This window comes from Meleagris gallopavo, chromosome 13, assembly GCF_000146605.3.
Source record: "Meleagris gallopavo isolate NT-WF06-2002-E0010 breed Aviagen turkey brand Nicholas breeding stock chromosome 13, Turkey_5.1, whole genome shotgun sequence".
In the NCBI taxonomy this organism is placed as follows: domain Eukaryota; kingdom Metazoa; phylum Chordata; class Aves; order Galliformes; family Phasianidae; genus Meleagris; species Meleagris gallopavo.
In genome coordinates this window covers 7627006-7650781 of record NC_015023.2, presented here as the reverse complement: position 1 = coordinate 7650781, position 23776 = coordinate 7627006, and the positions used below count along the sequence as shown (strand labels likewise).

At 36.7% G+C, this 23776-nt stretch overlaps 1 protein-coding gene across 1 annotated transcript in view; it reads right to left on the bottom strand.

Annotated features, from left to right (window-relative positions):
• Positions 1–23776, bottom strand: part of TOX3 (TOX high mobility group box family member 3) — a 73164-nt gene that overhangs the window by 16486 nt on the left and 32902 nt on the right. Inside the window, exons 2-3 of the mRNA XM_019619749.2 lie at positions 7638–7713; positions 3542–3796 (exon numbers count right to left, since the gene is read on the bottom strand). Of these exons, the coding sequence (XP_019475294.2) occupies positions 3542–3796; positions 7638–7713 (331 nt within the window). The remainder of the gene's footprint in view (positions 1–3541; positions 3797–7637; positions 7714–23776) is intronic.

The window sequence follows — 23776 nt, the reverse complement described above, 5'->3', positions numbered from 1 at the left end:
ATTTTGGAGTATAGGGATTTTATTTGTATATTTTTAAAATGCAAAACTTAATCCCCAGTGCCTTCATTTTACCTCCCTTTTTTGTTGTTTTTTTTCTGTTTTTAAATGTAGAAAAATGCCACTAAGATAAATGTGTTGTGTTTGCTGCCAATAATAATAAAGTTAATCAGCATTATGACAAAATGTCACTCTTTCCTTAGTATAAATCAGCTCCTGTGTATCAGAACTTCCTTGTTCTTAATAATATGAGCCATCGGTAACTCATCAATGCAAGCTTTTAATAATTGCTAAGCCACATTTTTTCTGTGAACAAATATCTGTCTTGCACTGTGAATGAATCTTTCAATATAATAGTGCACAAAGAATATGATAAAGAGAATTATTTCTTTATGGTTTTTTTTCCTTTAGTCTGCTTTCCTGTGGGAAATATGTGAGATACTTGCAGAAGTATTATGAAGTAGCTAGCCAACTCCATACCCTAAGGGAGACATAGGAAAACCTTGACATAACCTATTTTTAACCATGCCTCTGGTGATTCTGCATTCAAGTTTATAGGTGAACATGTCAGGTAGTACATAGCAAAAAGCCAAAGACACACAGTATTAATCATAATTCTGTCCGAGCCCATTTTATTTTTTCAACATTTGTGATTTAAAATCTCATGACATTTCTTGAAGGTGAAATTCTTCTACCGGACTTCTCAACAGAGTAGGACTACATTTATCTAAATTAAATATTGCTTACAGTAAAGCTCTCTAATGCTTCACAAGATAACCAATAAACTCGGTGCAGTTCGCATTAAAATAATTCAAATTTGTATTCAGCTAAAGAAGCTTTAGTGATTAGCAATACATTATTAATACAGCCTTTAAATAAGACTATCCTAGTATCGCTGGATAAGAACATTGTTCTGCAAGTGTATACGAACATCATAATTATTTTACAACCCCATCTTTAGTTCTTTCAGATATAGTAAATTCAATTGACCATGAAATGAAATTTCATAGTCAGAATGCCTCCTTTACATTTTTTTTTATTGCTGTAATAAAGTTTTTATAGCTCCAAGGCAAGGTAATTCATGAAATGTCTAATTTAAAGATGAATTCTAATATTATTAATAAATATTTACCAGTTTAATAAAGTGCACATTTTTCACATTTAATATGATGCACAGTTTTCATTTTCTATTTTTGAAATATAGATCAATGACTGGAAAATCTGAGTACTGAGAAGCGTTATGTGAGTTCAGAGGAAAACTACACAAGGACTCTGTCAGTGTTTTTATATTTCCTGATGTTACCCAGCATTTACGAGCAGCGGAGAAAAAAGATTACTGACTACAACGCGGTGGTGGGGGTCGCTCCATCTCACAGTATCACACAAATCAAGCAGTTGTCAAGAAGTGCCTGACACACGACCCTCCCCACATTGCTCCTCTGTATCAAATCCCACAATTCTTCATCAGCTCTCTGTGACAAAACTACACACAGATCCCAGAACACAGATTTGAAATAGCAGTCACCCTAGAAAATATCACCAGATTATGGTACATGAAGGCAGGAGTTCCCCTAGGTCTTCTCTTTGACCAGTGTGGGAGCAAGTCCTTACCATTGGAGGCAATGTAAACCTTTACTCAGTGGAAGCATGCAAAACAAAAAGACCACTCTAGGTCAGGTTGCAAACCTCTTGATAACACTGAAGGGACATGTAACACAAGACTGATGGAGCTTACGACATTTATTACATATTCCTGAACAAATTTCTTTGGATCCAGTCTATATACACTCCATTGCTTCAGTTTCCAGTTGTAACATGCTTGACTCTAAGCTTTTATTATTTTTTGCTGTCTTTGGCACTCAACGAATCACCCAGAAGGTCCAGGGCATGCAAAATCCCATGCACATAGAGATCTGAAAAGTGCACCATATCCTTCATGACCTGTTTCAGGCAGTCCCTGCTTTATGTCTGCAGACTTACTGGACTCAACTCTATATTTCCTAAATAGCGAGCAGCTTGAGCTCCTTTCTGTATTAGTGCTAGCTACTCTTCATTACCTCAAAGGAAACATTAAAATTAGCAATGAAGTTAGAAGCCTAAAGAATTCCAGATAAATTTGCTGTGAGAATTTGTAACTAATTAATTGTCACTCATCAGAATAATACAAAGAAAAAAAGATTTACATGAAATTATAACATGACAACACAATGACCCTTATTATAGTCCAGCAGCAAATCTGTATTTTCACTTCACCAGGTTTAGGAAAAGGTCTATGAAACAGCTAATCTGAATAACTATGGTTGATGTAAAATATCTGTTCAAACTAATCATTCACCCTGGCTTTAATATCCAATACAGAATCTCATTCTAACTGTAACCACTGAGTTTAAAATGCTAAATATGATAAACTGACTCACAGCTATGTCTCATCCCAGTGAGTAAGAGTGTCACTGCTCAAAGCTTAAGAAACCCAGGCAGGGAGACCCTCAAAAGCCAAAAGGGGAATGTACCAATGGAACCTCCCTCCATGATCACAGCTTTAGAGTATGGATAGATTCTGGAGAAATCTTGATACATCTTCACTTTTATTTTCTAGTGACCAGAACTGAACACCAGAACTGGCCGAGCAGACCCATCTCTCAGCCCTACCCTTGGCAAGATCATTCCACCCCTTTCTGGAGGGCTTCAGAACAGTCCAGGAACACAGAAATCAGCTCAGCCTGCCCACAGTTTTTGATCAACAGGAGCACTGGGCAGAAGAAAGTCTTTTCATGGCTCTGTATTTCTGAGTGTGATTCAGGCAATGCATCCCTACAGAAGTTGTAAAAAAATAAATTTCCATTTATAACTATTTAGCCCATGGAGTATAGAAAATAGGGAAATATACATAGATATTATTGGTGGCATACTGTGTCTGGCTCCCTTTCTAAGCTACTCTCAACAGTGTGCTTTTAGAATATCCTGCAGGCTGTCAAGTGTGGGTCCTACCCCAAAATGTAGAGAAGCAATTCCTACTCATGCTGTAGTACCTTCTGGCCAAAGCAATGCTCTTTCAACACATTATGCCAATTATCAACTGTATAACAAATTCTTGAAAAGTAACAGCAGAGAGGTACATGATGCCAATGGATCCAATGCTTCCAAGTCTGTTCCCAAAATTAAAATTCTATGTTTATAAAGCCTGAGTGCTTTTTTATAAGAAATCTGTTTACACATGGTATAGCATTGTGCTGTACATTAACAACCATGTTTATCTTCCTGAATCCACCAATAGTAAACCTTTAAACATTTGCCAACTGCCTCAGGGAACTGAATAATAGCATATCATTGTTCACTGTGCTACACTGACAACATGTGTCATCATTCATACAGAATACGGCTGCACATAATGCAGAACATCGGCAAACGCTTGGTTGAACCACAATACCAAGAAATCACACATATCTTCAGAAAGGTCAATTAAAACTGATACACAACACACAAAGCTATATTATTATGCTTTGACAGACAAGATTTTGCAACTGAAATGCAGAACTGAACCTACCATGTGCAATCCATTGCTGTGGATGACGCCATCTTGCTCCATGAGATTTCGGGATATAGTAATGGAGGGCAGATCCAAGCTCTGAGGGGGAAACTGGGGTGTAAATTCATTTCCTTGCGCTGTCAGCTGGTCGCCAAGGCCCTGAAAGGGCAGCAGGATGTCTGCCATCCCCAGTGCAGGGTCTGACTCAGGTGGGGGTGTGATAGGTGGGATTTCAAACTCCTCATCCCCCAGGCTCGGCGTGTGGAAAGTCTGCTAAAAAAGGACAGGACAAGGCAAGCCACATTAGAGCACGTTGTTCTCAGCAGCCTCATTTGACCAGTCATTCAAGTCTTGTTTTGTACTCAAATGCAAACTCTATACATAATTAAAAAAAAAAGTTTCATATACTAACGGGGTTTGTGGATCATTCTGATTAAGGATTTAAGTCTAATTATCATATGGCTTTAATAGAGTATCAGTATTAACAGTTTTTTAATGCGTGCTTAATTAGCAACATCTGTCTTTGTTGTTAGTCTGAGTATCAGCTACACTGGATTTGGCTGTATAACAAATTGCCACTTTATTGATATGTTAGAGAAATAGCACAAACAGCTTATATTGCTCTCATGCTTCATAAAATATCAACAATTTTGTAGCACACACACAACATTAATTCAGAACCGACCATGCCACATCTTTTGTCTCCTTTTTACCTTCTTCATAAACATGAAATATAACAATTCTGGTCCTTATTTCTTCTCCATCCCATAAGTGCAATGCATCCTTCCACACACCAGTTTTGTAATTTTGAAGAGAGCAATGTACAAAACAGCGCGGGTGAATACCGCAGCTTTGTAAAGGCAGCCAGCTTTGTTTAAACAGTAGGTTTGTTGCAAACCAAACACCTGTTAAGATGCCTTTAGCAAAACATTTACTGCCAGTTATCTACAGTGTCTGTGCATGTTCGTACATGTGCATGTGTACGTTGTAGACGATCTTTATTCAAGCAGAGCCCCTATCTGGCTTCAACATTGCTGACATTTATTTGGCAAACAAATGAGCTATGCTTATTCAAATTTCTTGTGAGTTAAATGAACTTTCATATATTATTTCAGGTCCACTGCTACTTAATAATAGAAATCCAGTGCTTGAAATTAGGCCATTTTAAATGGACCCAAATCAGGACCGTCTTGATCAAACTGGGCAGTTGGCAATCCTAAAATAGGCACTCTGTCTTGTTCTGGACATGCAACGCTGCTCTGGGACTTGTTTGTTTGTATTAGTTCAGGATTCTAGATGAGAGGGGGGGAAATTGTTTTATGTATTATTTACATTGTTTGAAAGAGTGACTTAATGCCAGTTAATTTAAAAATGATATGTTCAGTGAAAGATCTCATTAACTGCCGCAAATTGTCAGCCTTCAAACTGTTAATGATGATATAAATTAATAACCGCTTGAGAGAAGATGGAAACCGAAACACAAGAAAAACCTTTGCTTGCATATAGAACCTGTCAGCTGTCATTATTGGTCTCGCACCAGAAATGATGAGGTCCCAGACTGCTGCGGTCTGCAGTACCGTCAGCCTGCTGAGATGCGAGCGCAAGGCTGTAACTTAATTCTGGACGTGAAGGCTGGGCCTGGATGTTTGACTCCGCTGTATCACAAAAGGTGTGATTTTTTCTCCCTGTAGATCCCTTAGTCCACAAACACAAAGGATGGATTGGCCACGAGAAGTGGTTGGCTAATGAACATAACCCTATGGCTGCATTTGCAGTTATTTTGGCACTAATGTGGTCTAGTAACAGATGCAACTGTAATTTGTGACTCATTTGCTACCCCATTACTGCTTAATGAAATCTAACATATCACATTAACAATACGGATAAACACTCATTCTTGATATGTGGCATTTGGCTGTTTTCATTACCACTGTAATTAACACTTGAAATATTATTTCAATAAATATTTAAGGTGCTTTAAAATGGGTCGTGGTAATCATGACATAGAGACAGAAAACATAAAGCAAATGTGAAGCTTCTTAGCCTGAATGTGCTCTAGGATTACACTCTTAAGGCATTATTTACAGGAATAAAATGGGCTTCTAGCTTTGCAGTGCTCATGCCCAAAATGCTAGCGAGAAATCTACAGTCGTGCTAATGTAAAAACACTATAATTAAACCCATTGTAATACAGTAATTGCAAATTTAGGCTTGTGCTTTAATGCAAGTGTTAACACTTAATGATATTTTCATTCCTTGTTCAAGCAAAAGGGTTTGGTGAAATCAGTATCATAGTGCATTTGAACCTCCTTTTACCCGTTGTATTTATGAGATAGTAATAATTATAAGAATTGGCTCTTCTTTCCTCATCTAGTAGAATAAATCTAGGACATCTGTGTAAATATGTAACACAGCCAGACAATAATACTCTATTTTACTTAGAGAAACAACACTGATCTTAATAGTCACAGCTTAGTATAAATGGGAAAGTGAATTGATGAATGCCATAACAATTTTTTAATTGTAAATTTAATTCTCACAGTGTAACTTTTCCAAGTGCATGTGTACCCTTCTAAAAAACATATCAAGGACCTAAGAATGAAGATGAAATAGATGTATTCTAAGAAGAAAGAAAGCCCCTTAGTGAAGAAGTCTTAAATTCAAATCAATCGGCCATGCAGACCGCAGAAGGGCTCTGCATAGCATGCAATCCAGGATTTCAGAAAGGTGCTGTTATGCCCAAAAAATCTAACATTTGTGAGATTCATCTTACCAATCATTTTTTTTTTCTTTTTTAAGTTATTAACTTTTCAAATATTTATAAAAACACACAGACACAAAAACTGTGTGCATGCTTAAATGCCATCTGTACTGAAATGTTCAAAACATTTGTTCCTTTTGATAAAAATGCAAATCTGGAGAACTGTTGTATCAACATATAACAGCCAATGTCTGACACGGTGAATTATCACAGCTGGAATTAAATTGTCTCTGAACAGCTGCTGGCAGCAGAGCTTTCATCAATGTTTGATTCAAATGTAGGAAAGAAATTCTACAGAAAGAAACATCATGTTGTCATTACAGATGGGGTTTGTGTTCATTATCACAAATAACACTGGAGCTAGTGCCAAACAATATTCCCTTATCTAAGCAGTCTTGCTGGGTAAAAAGAGATGGTGACCATTGTATAAGTGATTCATAAAATAAGACTCTTAATTCCAACCTTCGTATTTATTGTTACACTCTTCTACTTATTTTCTCCGAGATCACTTTATTTTTTTTAATATTCTGAGAATACCTGCAACTGAATTACCACTTACAACTTGTGAAGTCATTGCTGCCCAGGTTTTAACCTCTTCTTATGTCTGGAAGATCATTTATGGAGTACACGCTATATAAAAACAGAGTTCTTTACATTGTGACACAGACTACGAGGCAATGCCGCCTGCACTTTCCATCCTTTCGCTCTTTGGAATAAAAGATGTTGATTTTTAGCAATGAGCAAAAGGTGTTTCTGTATGGAGCTGGGGTCAATATTAGCATGTTGATGGACTATCAGCTGACTTGAAGGGGCCCCCGGTAACAACAAATGCACGAGGCCATAGCTGCCATGCCTTCCTCCCATCTCCCACCCAAAACCACTGAGCACACCTCTCAGCTCCCAGCCCAGGCAGCCCCCCCACCCAGCCCAGGTTTGTTCCCAGCCCTGTTCCCTCATGCAGCATGCAACCTTCAGGAACAAAGTTATGTTTGTTCTTCTAACTTAGCTGACTATTAAGAACCCAAATTAAAACATTTGTATCTATAGCAGAAATTACGCATTAGCTAGGATTGCCTGTTCCTAAGCTTGTTTATTTGTTTCCTTCTGTTTATGATTTATAAAGCAGATTTGTTTCTATTGACATGCTATGTAAGTAACAGCCTTATGGACAGCTAAATTGACTAGTAATGGAGAGCTGTCAGGTTATTTTCTTTCTCATTAAAGTCTTTATTTTGTGCTCCATAAAACACACTGAAATTCAGCCCTTCACTCTTCACCCATTCACAGTCTGTTAAATTATCTAAGCACAGTAGAATGTAAGCATAGATAAAACAAAGAAAAGAAAACATCTACCTCATTTGCAGCAAGAAATGCATTATTTGCCTCTGCCATATTCATGTAGTTGTTATTGTTTCCAAACTGAAAGAAAAATAAATATTTGGATTTTAATGCATGCCACCATTTTCATTTTCCAGCATGAAAAAAGTTTTAAATACAAAAACAAAAGACAAACAGATAAGATGTAATTTTGCAGATGTCCTCTGAAGTCAGAATCAGATTCCATGTGACAGTGTTGTGATTATTACATTCTCTGCATCCCCAGACCGGTACACGAAAGATCTCCAAGCGCATTTCTTTGACTTCCTGTGTACCAAGGCCACCCCAAAGACCTACAGATGCCTTTAGAAATCAAGAGCTCATTACTAATGGACTATCCCCCATAATAAATAAATAAATAAATAAATAAATAAATAAACTGCTACGCTTCTCCTGGTGAACATAATTGTACTTTGCAGATGATCCTGATCTTGCAGACAGCTGTAGCTAGAAGTAACTGCTGTATTAAAAGAGATGAAGGTAAGAAAGGGAAGAAAGAGCATCTGTAATGTTGCTTTTAAAATACCATTCTATCTACAAAACTAAAAAGCCAAACAATCCTCCTTTGTCCATCACTCATTCCAGTTGAGCTCCCACTCTCAAAGAACCTTGAAGGCCAGGAGACTTCACCCATCAGAGGAACTGCTTTGTGCTGATACCCCGAGATGTGCCCAAGGCAGAGGTACTGAGTGCCTCACTCATGCAGCGCAGCTCCCATGGGGGTGAGCAGGAAGGACTCAACAGATGCCATCAAGCCATTTCAACCCAATGTTGAAGTATGAACATTTGTGGGTAAACGTAAGTACTTGTTCTTCTATAGACTGAGCACAGAAAGGAGGAGACTCCCAGCATTTGGTTAATAGGCACTGAGCATGCCTTATTCTCATAAAAGGCATTTCCAAAAGGCAGGCAGGTATTTGTTTTGAAGAATATACAGTATGCATGCCACACAGCTACCATGCAAAACACTAAATCATAAGCTTTCACATCTTCAAGTTTCTAGTCTTGGGCACAGCACACATTGCAGAGGTCCCAGTGAAAGCAAAGCATCACCACCACGATGCCCAGCCCCTGGGTCAGCGCACAGCACCTGCTTATTCTCATGTTTGTGACTTCTGCAAAGCAACTCTTTCCACCAGGCTTTTGTTTTATCTTGCCAGACCTTACCAGAGAAAACAAAACAAAGCAAAAATCACATCTTTCCCCAGCCAAAACCAAACAACAACAATCTATTCTAGCCACCAGCACAAGCTCTTCAGGTGCATGACAGAGGGTAGCCATTAACCTGCAGAGATTGTTTTTCCTTCCAAGTAGCAAGCCACATTGTGACCCCACAGCAGAAGAACCTGTCCTGAAAGGTAACAACTTTACTCCAGCTCAATTCACTACTGCACTTGTTAGTGGGGAAATCCTTCCAGCTCTGACTCCCTGCAGCTCCTGCAGCATTCAGGAACAGAGGGGGACCACAGAGCAACTCTTCCAAGCGTGTTTCTCTCCCATGAAAATCCAAATTCATTTCTCAGGATAAAACCAAAAGTCAAATGAACAAAAAAACAAGAAAAAGAAAAAAAATGAGGAAACTATAAATGCAGAGGATGAAAAAGGTGCTCAGAAAAAGGGAGATGGAGACAAAGAACTGGAGCCTAATGGACCTGGTGAAACTATTGAGTTCTGGTCAACAAAACAGATTGAGATATAAGATATTCCTTACTTCATATTACTTAAAGTGCTGACTCTTTCAACTTGTATCACATTAAGAAACAGAAATGTTTACACATTATGTAAGCTGCTTCACAGCTATTTAAACTCTGCTTTCCTTAGCTACACAGGAACTCAAACAATGTTATCCACTTTTAAATCTCAGATGTCACTGGGGAGGGAATTTAAAAAATAACATGAAATTAAATTGTACATTCAAGTTACTGTTTTGGCACAGAAAGATGCATGCATGGATATGGGGCACCAAGACATAATACTACAGCTCAACACCAGGATCTACAAGATAGGTAGGTTTTTTTCATGTCAGTTAGAGACAAACTAAGAAGGTTTTGCATGAAAAAAAAAACCTCAAATGGTCCCAATAGAACTGTTGTTTTGACAGCAAAATAATAATAATAATAACAACAATAATATACATATCAGTTTTTCAAACTGTACCTAAATGCACAGATAAAACTTATATAAGACTTATATAACTGCAACACTGGATAAATAAATGGGAACAAACCCAATCCTATTTCCATTAGCTTAGAGTCCTAGGGCCTCCAGAGCCTCAAATGAGAATGCAGCTGAATTTTATCTTGAGTAATACAACTCTACATTATTTTGACCAACATGCATTCCTCACATCACAGCTACTGCCGGTTGGAATGCCAAGCATTATTTATAAAAATAATGCATCCATTTTATTAAGACTGAGACAGTAAATGATATAATGAGGACTGTCAAAGCTAGAAGTTGCCGCTGCGTGGCCCTGTGGCCCTTATAAGGATGCAATATTTAGGACTCTGTGATACATGGCTCAGGCACTGATGTCAGAACCTGACACATTTAAGCTTTTGTTAATATGGATTAAAAAAAAACACTGAAATTTATTTTTTTCTCTCTGAATTAGAAATCCATTTAAGGCACACAACAATTATCAGTGAGTATTTCTAAGATTAACATTCCTTATTATCTAATGGTACCTATAACAACAAAAGAAAATAAAATGGTTATTATCTTAAGGACCTAAACAATTCAAAAAACAAATTAAGCTTAGAGTGAAATAAGAACTGGGTTAGAAATCCTCTTCTGAACAGTTAGTCTGCGAATGTAATTACTGAAGAAACTACAGCTAATCAGCTGTGAATTGTATCCATTAATTAGTATTTGCCCTGGAGAAATGAGAAAAATCAGTAACAATGTTAACACTGCAATGCACTGATGAGTACAGAAACACAGGGCCCTCAGCGTTTAGTCAAGCAGGTGGCTCCAATGGTCCAAGTAATTTAAAAAGCTCTCACCTGAAGTGCAGAGCTGGAATTACAAAGCACTTCTTGCATATCTTTGTATCTATATAAGGCTATAATTAATGGCTTTTAATTTAGAAACGCTTTGTGATCAGTGGGGAACAGTTATAAATCATTCTAAATAGAACAAGGGGTTCTTGTCTATTTTAGTAAAATAATTTGGGAAAGATGTTTTCTGCAAAATGACTCTTGTTACAATCAATGCTTTTCTCCTTTAGTTTCCGACGGATCACTTGCCCAGACCCCTCATAAACATGACAGAGCATCCCTCCACTTGACAGCAGGCATTCAAATTAAAGGGTCAGATCTGGCAGTTGTGTCTGGCCAGGTACAGCCCTGTGCGGTCCCACCACCACCTCCTGTATTTCCCTGGGTCAGAGCAAGACTGAGGTGCAGCACCTAGTTCAGCTCTCTTTTTGTTTCATGCTTGCTTTGTGATGCTTTACAAATGAGTTAGCCATAGCCACGAGCAAGGTTTGGCATGAACTTTTAGCATCTAAATATCTCAGAGCACTCAGTTCTGTAACCACAAAGGAATAGGAACTTTCCAGCTTCCTTTGTCAACACCAGTGTGTTGTTTTTTTTTTACAAAAATAGTTGTGGCCTTTCATGCAGCATCTGCAATGTCAATCAAAGCAGAGGCAAAGCAGACACTACTTGTTTCCTTTGATTCTAGGAACTCAACAAACTCCATCTTAAGGTTCAAGAAACATTAAGCCCGAGTGTCATATCTTATTGCCACAGCAGATCAATGGAAACCATCCATACACATATGTTGATTTTACAGAACGGACTGCAAACAAACAAAACCTCTTCTGAACTTGCTGTGAAACACGGCTTTCATTCTTCATGCAAATTATTGCATGGAAAGTATGACAGTTCAGTTCTCTACTCTTCTGCTACAAGGGCCCTTGAAGTGGCCCTGCTGAACTCCACAAGCACTGAGAAGAATGCTGTTAGGAGGCTGGGCGTTTGCTTACTAACACCTCGTATAAAGAATGTCAAGAAAACTGATTGTTTCTAAAATAGTTCATTGATGCTCTTCTCTTAGCCATGACTACTCAACCCAAAGCCCAACATGTAGGCTTAATGCTCTTTTGTAGAATGGGTGTGTATATGTAATGCCAAGATAACTCATACCCTCTATCTTTCCCCAGTGCATGCGCTAAGGAAGTCCAAATCAGCTCCTGCCTAGAGTTTAAAAACCGCATCATTGCACCACTTCTGCAAACTACATATTTTCAAAGACCAAACCTAGGCCAGATATTACAGTAACTGTGAATCAAAGGATTAACCACCTGTGATCAAAACGTGATTGGGTTTCCAAACCACCCTCTGTAGCTACCAGAGATTAAAAATTGTTGGGTTCTGAAAGCACCAAAACAAATACACATGAATCAAGGAACTGATGTTTTAAGAAAGAAGTATGACATGGTTGGCTTCATTAAATAAATCTTGACAGCTGGGGATACAAATCAGTCACTAAATAGCCACAGAGTTTGAATTCCTAAAACAACAACAACAACAAAAACATTAAAACTTCAGAAAAATCCCAAAAGATTAAATATGAGCCACTCCTTGAGTACTTTTGCAACCCTGATGAGTCAAAAGCCACAGCAAGAAATAAGCAGAATGAAAGTTTACACCATGAAAACATAATATACAGAAGTACAAAGACTGAAATTAATTGTTATTAGTTATGAAGTTGTTCTGGACACAATATAATTTTGAACATACAAATTTAATGGGAACTTTGCTACTGATTTTAATTGAAGTCCTTTATTAGAACTCTGGACATTTCTATCTTTAAGTCAACCTAATTGTGATGCAGCTCTAATCTGAAAAGCATTACAGCTCATATCCACTATTCATTGGCAAAACAAGGGTAATTGGACACATATTTAAGGAACATAAAATTAGGCATACAGCTACCCAGATTTTTCTCTGAGCATCTCAGTGGAACAAACAAGAATTTTTATAAAACTGGTATTTTATGCTAAAGAGTAAAATGAGATTCATCAGGCAAACCACATTAGGTTTTTTAAATAAGTCCTTTAATAATAATGCTGGTTAATTTAGCAATGCAAGAAAAAAAGAGAGGATAGGATTGGATAAATTATTGTTCCAGCACAGAATAAAAGTAAAACCATGGAATGTGAATAAATGTTCCAATTCTAAAAATATCAAACAAAACGTATATAAAAAAATGAGACACGTTTTGTTGTCTTCTCAGAACATACTAAGGAACTGACATTTGGCTTAAACAGAATGATTGCAGTTCTGTACTCAAAGATTACATATCATTAATCTGAGAATAAATAAAAGATTTATTGGAAATGACTACAGAATTCTCTCCGTCCTCATGACTCTAAGATTCCTTTCACAATTATTGGTTAATGTTTCATCAAAGCATACATTTTAAGTTTCTCAGCTCAGATACTCAATAGTATCTTCAGACAAGAATTCTGACTGGCTTGATGCTGAACTACTGCCTGCAAAGTAGTGCTAAGTTAGTTGTGTCAGAGAATTACAAGTGCACTTGTGTACGTGCTTCAGGTAGTTGCATAACCACCAAATTCTATCATTTCTAATGTCAATTTACTACTTATGGAAAACAGCATCCTCAGCTGATCACAGTTCCAGTAGTTCTGTAACAAGATTAGAAACCATATCTTTTTTTAAATAAGGACATTAATAAAATCATTCTTCTATAGTGTGAACATGCTCATATGTTTTATATAGAATAATATCCACTTGCACAAACATACATTATGGCAAAGATCTCAGTTTTATCTTCATATCTGGCAAAATAATTCCTCTGAGGTTCCACTATCCTTATGAGTAAAAAGAAAGATAACGATCCCAAAAGATGTAATTACAGACCAAAACTAAATTACTTTGCAGGTCTAAGTACTGTATCTTAATAATTTCACTGGAGAACATCTTCACTGCATTTGGGCAGATTTGATTTTGCTGCCCAACCAATAATTACAGCTCCAGCAAATACAATGCCTGATAAGGACATCAATTAAGAATGAGCATTGTGTTATTTAAAAAAAAAAAAATCATGTTCACAGCCTGTCTGATTGAATGAAATGCCAAATTAAATTAATGGAGATTGCTAAGTCTAGCTGACTGGTGGGGAACCATGCAGAAAGTGGGACAGCATAGACAATAAACTGTCTGTAATTAAAAGATGAGAAGCTGGACTAAAGCTACTTCAGCCTGATTACTCCAAACAAAACAGTACACACTAAAATTACTTTGGTAACAGAAGTAGATGGGGTGGGAATAGGTTTGGGAGAGGTTTATTATTATTTCACTAGTACCTAGAAACACCAGTGTATCATCAGATATATTACATTAAATGTTTCTTCTCATCAGGAAACACAATTTATTTTCTTAGTGAAAGTAAAAATTACATTTCTATTCCAGATGGATATCCAGCTAATCTCTGTAGAGGCTCTACTTTTACGTAAGATGTGTTCATAACAGGAGCAGTGTGTTCTTCTCTGAAAGAGCAACTACTTCTTGACAGTTTCAATACTTCAGAAGCAGTAGGTGGCATTCATATTATTTTATAAAATACAAGTATCTATTTTATTTTCGCTACTGATTTTAGTAGCTGGTTCACAGATGTAATATCACTACATTTGTTAGGGATTTATACTCATAAAAGCATATTTCAAAACTTGAAATGTAAGCCTTGTAAATAGATAAAGGACAAATTTTATCTCAAAAGGAATGCAAAATGATGTCCTCAATTTTGACGCTACAGAGCTACCCTTAGAAGTATTTGTGCTTCCCTGGCATGGTCCTACCAGTTTTGAAGAAACACCGTTCTTTGCCAATTGCAAAAAGTATTGTTTACCACCAACAACAAGTAGCTTTCGGGGTTTAGGCACTGATTCACTGAGTTCAGAAGAGATGGACAGTTTGACCAGATGCAGACAAAGTGCTCTCCATTTGGGATGGCTTTTGTCCAAATGTCATCAAGCAGATGTTGGAATCCATCTCCACTGAAGTTCAAACCACTATACTTGCGTATGTGAAGGGTATTTATATAAGCACAGATACAACACATTTGTCATCAAAAGATACCATTTTTGATTAATTTCATGTTGAGAGTATTGCTTAATATGCAAGATTCATAACTGAACCTTTCCACTTCAATTCCTACAACAAATTTATGATAAGTCATTTTTATAGGATAGCACAATAGAAACCAGCTTCCTGAGGCAGATTACAACATTCTGCATGTTTTTAGGGGAAGATATCTTCTGGAAGTAGATTCATTTTCTGCTAGGTTCTAGTATTCATTTTCTAGGAAATCTCTTAGTACATGTGCAAAAAACTACTTGGAATGTGTTAGTTTTGCTGGCTTCGCCCACCACAACTTACTGCACCATGGTTATTTTTTACTATTTTCTTTCAGAATTTAGAAAAACCTTGTAAGGATTCTCTACAGCACTGTATTAGGATCCTCACCTTTGATCAAGGTTCCGTAATGAGAAGGAAATGCAGGCCCCACTGAAAACAAAACGAGTTCCTACGGTGGCTCCAGAAGATTTATTTGCTTAAAACCACATCACTGTTGAGTAACTGGCCAGCAAGCATAAAATATTAAAATAAATGTATTTAAATATCAAGTTTTGCAATCACATCTCTGAATTTTAAGCAAATTAGTTGTTCATTTTATGCAAATTAATAGGAATAATTAGGGTTCATTAATTATTGTACAATCATATATTTGGCAGCCTTCTGATATTTAAAATCTTAAATGCCTTTAATTCAGGCAACCATTCGAATTCTTACTGCTGAGTGTTAAACATCTGCCACACTAATTTTCATGTAGATGTGCGTATGTATATACATATGTATGTATACACACGCTTTTACTGATTGCTTATAGCCAAAAAGAAAAGAATCTCAGCAAATAAAATACTCGAGTAAGATCCTAAAGAAAACAGACATTGATATTTTATTCATATATCCTCAAATCTCCCTCAGACACATTGTTTGCAAATAGCACAGATTTAAAAGTTTTCAGAAAGCAATTAGAAGGAAAATATTTGAAATTACTTTAAAAGCTTTCAGCCAACAAATAAAAACTTCAACAATAACAGTAAAAAGCACTGTCTTAATCTCTCCAATTCCAGCTAAACTCTTTAATATGAACTCCTTCAGTGAATTCCATGGCCAAAAGCAGTAAGTGAATGATATTTTGCCAAGTGTGATACTGAGCAATCTAAGGAACAGTAATGAAAGGAATATTTAATGGTCTCATGCTAGACATTTTCAGATCTCTTAAGAAAGATACAGGCCATAAACGTTTTTATATGCAAGAAGTAACTTTATATGAATATACACGGTATTATTATTCTGCTGACTGACAGTCAAAGCAATTCCATGTATGCCAGATTCCTAATGCTACTTATTCTGTATTTAAATGTATAAATATTAATAGGTGGTCTAAAGTGCAGTACTGGTCCTAACATTCATACAAAAATAAGGTGTTTTAAAATTAGTATGAATCATGAAATTTCTCTGCAAGGCCAAACTACCAAATGCTTTGTTGCCATATGTACAAAGAGTTTCAATTTATCATGTTAGCAAATTGTAGACAAGGATGTTGCCCATTCTACCCCCTTGGCTTCAAAGGTACTAAAACTGAGAATCAAGCATGTATTCTAGGCATCTTTCTTCATCCACCTACATATTTTTCCTCTATAGAAGGTGAATAAAATTATTAAATTCAGACCAATACACTAAGTTTCCCACAAAAAAAAAGAAAGAGCTCCACAAGATCTACTCCACAGGATGTTACTTCAAGGAATTCTGATGTGCAGTCTCTATCACCATGCTCTCTTGCTACCTGAAGGTTAAAATATGAGATATCAAATGTTAAGATACATACAATTAGTTAGAAAGCCAAGGAGAGGACTCTACAATTTTAAGTATTTGTTAAAAATTATTTAAATATTTAAAGAACGTTTCCTTTCTTTGTTTTTTTTAATCTAGAGTTGCTTGCGGTTATAAATTATGAAATGATTTCATGATTTCACTTTGATGAGACACAGAGGTGTTGCTGGAATAAACCAGACTAGACGTAAATGCCGCGGAAAGCATATTTTGCTAACATGCATAAAGAACTTACTCATAGGGATTTCACTCTTGCTTATTCTTTTTTTTTTTTTAAACAACTTTGTAGCAATTTAGATTCTACATTGAAAAGGCCTCATCAAATAAGCAGTTTCATAGCATCTATTTAATATATGTATTTTATGAGTCACAATCATTATCTAAACAGCTCACATTATACATAAGATCTTATTTCTGATAGCATCAGAGAACAGACAGCAGTTGAATTACATTTTTTCCACAACTGCTTTAAAAAACCACTGGAAGGATAAAGCACAAATGATCCCTTTCCATAGCCCTGTGAGAGGCTGGAAATGTCTCTATTCTGCATGACATTTACCAAACAGAAGGAGATCAACAGCTTCTCAAAATGGCGTCACCATGTACACATGGATAAAACAGCTTGCCAGGACCAAATCTGTGGACATGATTTTGGGACTGCCCCTACGGTCTATCTCAAGTCCTGCTCAGCAACAGCAGCCCACCAGTACACATGGGCCCAAAATCCACCACGGTTCCATACACCAGGGTCAGCATCAGGGGTTTTTTGAGTCCTCCCAGCAGGGATGAGACAACCCTACGTCATTTGAGTCTCCTTTTGCACCCAAAAGTTTGTTTTTAACTGCTGTAGGGGATATTTTTGTACTTTGAGATGGGAGAAAATGCACAAACACAGACCTACTTTTTGTCAAAATATATTTCTTTTTCACCTTCTTTTTTCAGATATTAAGTTCATGCAGTCAAGGTGATAATCACGTCTACTCCCATATTTATTTCATATAAGCTGTCTAAGCATTGAATTTGAGTATTTCTTAACATAATGACAGCATTTTATTCTTAGAATCCCAAGAAATAGTTTTATATCACTATATTCAAGATTACTGTAACATTTTCTCACACAAATTTAAAGAGATGTGATTATACTGCAATTGGGCCATAAGTAGCTTTTCTTAGAATCTTATATCAAATTTCACTCACTCTAGCGAAAATCGTAAATTCCATTCTAGACTGTGATTCAGCTCTACTACACTAGCAAATTATATCAGGTTTTAAATATAAAATTGATAGAGAAAGGGTGAAGCAGATGTAGACATTTTATTATAATCATAATGGAGGATTAGTTGAGACACTTTCAGGCTAAAGTCAATGCATGCATGAATTCTTAAATATCTCAGCTCGCAGCCATGTTGATACCACTGATTCAAGTGATTTTTTCTGAGATTAAACACTCTCCATTTTAGAAAATATAACCATAATCAAATTAAAAACTGACATTTTTAAAAGACTGAATTAATTCTGCTTCATTATATGGAAATCTGTACAGAGCAATACCATCTAGTTCAAGGACTCTGCTCTGATTACACACATCTGAATAAGAACTGGAGAAAAGCCACCCAGAAACACACCAGCTCCAAGGCTGCAGTCAATGATTGTCACTCCCAATCAAGATGGGCTTGTGGGCAGCATAGGAGTTATACACTTGGTTTCTTTGTCCCCTCATATGCTTTCTATGGGAAGTTTCTCACTTGATTACTTAATGCTGATTTCCAAAGCATTCTTTACACAGCAGACATTTCCCAAACACCAAAAAAGTGATGATTCTTGTTTTGTAAACCTCATAAATTAAGAATCATCTCACAAGTAGGCACAGGAAAAAGGAGAAGCAACAACAGCAAAAAACACATAATAAAATAATAATTACATAAAGCCTTCTCCATTCACCAGGCAGACCAGCAAGATACCAAATTGTTCTCTCATGGAGCTTTGCTCAGCGATAACTCAGCTGCTTGCACCCCCAGACCAAGCTCTGCTAAAGCTGGTGGGGCTGCTCCTGCTCTGAGCTGCAGCACGCAGAAAGAAATGCCCTTCAACAGGAAAGCACAGATGAGGCCCAGGGATTTCCTATGATAATCCCATAAGAGCAGGCACAAAGCAGTTGTATGAGAGACTGAGTGGCAGGCAAAAGGTTTAGGAATTCTGCTCAGGAGAAGAGGTTTTCCAGTTTTGAATAAATGTCAATATAATATAGAAGTAAACAGTTGTTTGAAACAGGCACATAGTATCGCTTTCTCCTCTTTCTTTATCTTCCATCAACATCAAACCTGGTGGATTTCTCTGCTGCTTTCAGCTGGGGTTGGATTACAAATCCCACAGCAGGAAGGCCCCTGGAGAGTCTTCAGCAACAACTAACTTTATTTAAACAGGCAAGATTGAATTGGATGCAATATTCTGCAATAGCAGTAGAGGAGAATTAAATTTAAGAGTGGAATAATCCCTCATGCTAGCCTGTATTCCTATTTATGCCGCTGAGACTAATCAGGCTTAATTTATCTATTTTTAGCTTCCCATTGCACCGTTCCATCCTAAAGGCAATGTTTTGGGCAGCAGAAACTTATTTTGTAGGTGAGTAACCTACTTTAATTGCATTTTCATCCATTACTGAAGTCTAGCATTTTCCTCTCTTAATTGGGTCACTGTATTTCTTCTTTCAAGTGGGCACATAAATTACTTTGAATATTGATTGCAGCCCCCAAGGTTCTGCAGAGATGAGGACATAGAACGTGCTGCAAACTCCATTCACGAGTAGCAAACTGATGGAAGGTTCACTCAAAGCCTCCACTCCAGGTAACAAGAAAAACAGACAAATCAAAAAACACAAACATGAAAATCCCAAAGTTGAAATATTAAAAATATATAGTAAGGAGACTACTGTCAGTTCTGAAAACTCCAGCTGCAGCCAGCCCAATCTCTTCACAAATGCACCCCACAAACTAAGCCTTGCCATGCTTCAGGTGATGTTCAGCACCAGTATTACAATGTGCTAACCACTAATTAGCATGAGAATTAAAGCACACATTAAAAATCACACAAGGCATCAGTATAATGTAATTTTTCCTCATCGTTTTCAGATGCCAGAGAAAAAACGGTTTTTTAACATAAAACTAAAAATGGTAATAAAAGCTCTCCTGAATATTTAGATGCTCTCCGTCGTATCTTGATATAAGCAAGCCTGAATTTTGACACATGCAATTTCTGAGTTTCTTTTCTTGAAGTGTAAGAGACACCAGAACCCAGTGGCAATTCTTCCTCTGAGTTCTTCCACAGCTCACAACTCATGCTCCAAAAATATTCTCCTAGTTTAGCGGACTGAGACATTTCTGTGTCTTATGCTATTCACACTAAAGATGTGAAAGAAGTTGGATACTTCTTAGTTGAACTTAAAAGCATCAGATTTAGATTTACTTTGAATTCTAACTATATCTATGAAGTTAGTTGTAATCTCAGTCAAGGTCTATTGATTTTTATGTTAACATATATCATCTTCTGGGAAAAGGAAAAATTTCTGCCATGTTGCAATATTTAACCATGCATGTGTGAAAGGGGGAGGAGTGAGTATGCCTCTATTACATTCCTTATAGAGACATATCAGTAATTGCTTTATATACAGAATGCTAAATTGAAATACTACTTAGTCTCTGTAATGTAGCAAGTCTGACATTCCCTATATAAATCTTCCAGCATTTTCAAATGCTCATTCTCTTTCTACTGTGCTCAATCTTCCTATGCTCTGTTCCATAAATACAGATTTGGGGAAGACAAGTCCCTTTCTTTTCTCTTCATCCTCTCTGAAGCATAATCCATGCTGCTGGTTCCAGAACCTCTGACTCCTTCAGAGACACAGAATGGCATTTAGCTTGTTAATCTCACAGCGCTTCAACCTCATACATGAATATTTTTATTATGAGGATCTGAAAAATGACAATTTCACACAGTCCTTTCATACCAGCAGAAGTTCCCAAGTCATCTAAAGAGTCATCAATATCAACAACTATGAAGGAGATTTACAACCTATCTCCAGCTTCCATAAAACAGTTACATGCAGGGTTCAATGTCAGCTACCAGCAGCAGTGGGGACCAAAGTAGAGGACATTACAGTGACTACTGGTCAGCATCAGCACTGGCACCTGCAGCAGTGTTGTTAGGTGACATCAGGTTCCAAGAAGTTTTTACATTGCATCATGCTTCAAACCTTCATCCACTTGTGCTTTTGGTATTCACTCTACAATTCACTATCCATCGCTCATGCCCTTACAACTTCTGTTGAGGTCACAGTGCAAAAATGACACACTGAACTCACTGGGATTTGGGGGCAAATGCAATTTAAAATAGGATGGGGATAAAGAGCTAAGAAAGGAATTCCTTAAACTAGCTACAAAGACAAACCTGGCATGTTATGAAACCACATATTTATTCACCCATACAAATTATCAAATTTTTAGCAACAACTTGCTTGGCTACAGGAAGCTGTTTGGAAAAGTCAGCTTTTACACAGAAGTTGAATTATGAGAAAACTTGCCTGGATAGAAGATGCTGGGCACTTGAAAATCTTACTCACTCATTAAAATTTATCAGACATTCTATACACAGTTAATTCCTACTAGGGAATGAAATGTATATGGTCTATTGAAAGCAATGTTGATTAAATTTTATGTAGCCAGTAGATAAAGTTTGCTTTGCTATCAGGCACTTCTGAGAGGCTTATAGGACAGAAGCAGGATTAGTTCAAGACAAGGGAAATTATACATGTAAGAGTTAAAGCCTGAGAAAAGAGATCTGGCTTCCATCAAGTTGACGCTTCAGATAAGAGATTGCCTTATAGCAGGTTATAGTTGCAAAAATAATTTTGATTGGCATTTCATTTATACGTACTAACTACTGCTTGGAATCCATCCAGAATATTCAGCATACTATAAACTGTTAGGAAATATATCTGTGTATTGTTCAATATTTACAGTATGCTTTATTTTGTAAATATAAGACCTGGCAAAAAAAATGTTGACTATTAAAATAGTTCTGTTTAAAACGAATGCCATTTTCCCTATAAAAAGAAGTATTTCACTAACAGCAGTTGATAATTCTGTTCGAAAATGTTCACAGTGGAGCTAAATAAACTTTCAATGGGAAAATTTTGATTGCTTTGTTCAGCTGCTCAAACAGATTTCTATCTCTGCTAATTTGCATATTTCTGAATATTCTCTTTCAGGCCCACTCCATTTTTGCTAGCAAAATCAATTTTCTGTTGGACAATAAGTGAGATTTGGTCTAATGATTTTAAGCTTTTAAATAAACATGAACCAAATGGTGTAAAGAGCTCTCCTTTTAAGAAAAGATCCTTGCTGTTTGGAAAGAAAAGAATTCTTTGCATTCACAGATATCAATTGACAGCAACACATTTTAACATGAAGAGAGAAAAAAAATATACAAGGGCAAAACAAAAAGAGCTGCTACCTAATTATGTAGCTACAACACAGATTGCCACTAAGGTTAAATTTTGAGCAACACTGCATATGTACACCCATGGCCAAAGCTTAAGAAATATTAAGCTATGATACGAAAGTGTTATTATTGATTTGCTAAAGCTCAAAGAATACTCATATTTTTTATATTTTCTTCTGTGCCTGAAAAGAAAAACTGTTCTGAAACTGCAGAATTTGTAATAAGCCCCAACCAAACGCAGCTTTTCTAGGTCTGTTTGGCTCTGCTAATAGTTATTGTTTGCACAACTGTAACTAAGTACATTACCAACTAGTTGTTCAATCTATATAAATTTAAGAAACACGCATTGCCAAGGAGTGACTCATATATCAGTCTATTATATGCTACAGAGCTGACTGTATTAAACAAATCACTTTCCCTACAGCTGAAGAATAGAAGCTATATACAGAGCAGAGGTTATTGTCTAATTTAAATCTTGGCTCACTTCCCAGAGCTGTACAAGATTCCAATTTGTGGAAATGTTACTCTCTGCTACTGCCAGAAAGGCTACAGAAAATGGTATTGGGTGCCTTCCAGAAATATGTCTGCAAAATGCCAATCAACAAGTCACTAAAGATTAACAGTATGACTGTACCAAATTAATTTAAATTATAGAAACATATGGCTAGGATGTTTGCACTGCACTTAACACAACACCTGCTTCACAAACAGCTACGTTTCCTTCCACAGTTATAAAATAATACATGTCAAACACCTTGAACCTGATTCCCATAAATGAGAAAAAAATCAGTTAATAAACAGTAACCAGGGGTGACCACTATTAGCTAAAAGCTACCATTTTGTAATGGCTAGGTTCTTTCTTTATTTAAAATTTTAACATTCATCCACATTAAGTGGCCTTTTCTCATTATAGTCAAAGTAATTAGTGAAAACAGGACTAAACGAAAAAAGAGGACAGAAACAGCAACCATCTTTATATTCCAATTAGGCAATCCAGAATGATATGTTGATTTTGCTAAAATGTGCTTCTCTTCTCACAACCATTCATATATGGTTTTCTCATTATATTACACAAAAAGTTGACATTCTCAGGCAAAAGCTGCTCCTGAAAGACACAAAAAGCTCCTGAAGAGATTAAAAATTACACATCAAAATTCAAGAGTTTTATACCTCCTTGATGATGTTTTTTTCCATTGTATTTATAAAGCTCTTTAATATATATGATCGAGTCATCAAGTAAAAATATAAAAAATCTGTGACGGTCTTAGAAGTATTTACACGTTGGTGTATGCCATACTTCAGTTGAAGAGGAAGGGAGCTGTTTTATGTTTCTCTCCACTGCTTTTCTATTATTGTCTGGCTAATGGAAATACATCAAACAAATGTTCTACAAGAGCAATAAATATTAAAGTTGACCTATCCATCTGGAAGAAATGAGAACAATACTGCTCACTTTTAGCCCAAATATGACACTGATAAATGAAGCCGAGAGATTCCATCACACTTTCAGCAACCTGGGCTAAGCGCCCACCACGTGATTATTGTACCAGCAATTTTCTCCATTCATCTTCATTAGGCAGTCACTTGACCTGCCTCCTAACATCCCTGTCAAATTTGAACCTTCAGGGGGCTGGCTGTACTTTCTAACAATGCACTCCATTCCCCTTTGGAAAAAAAAAAAAAAAA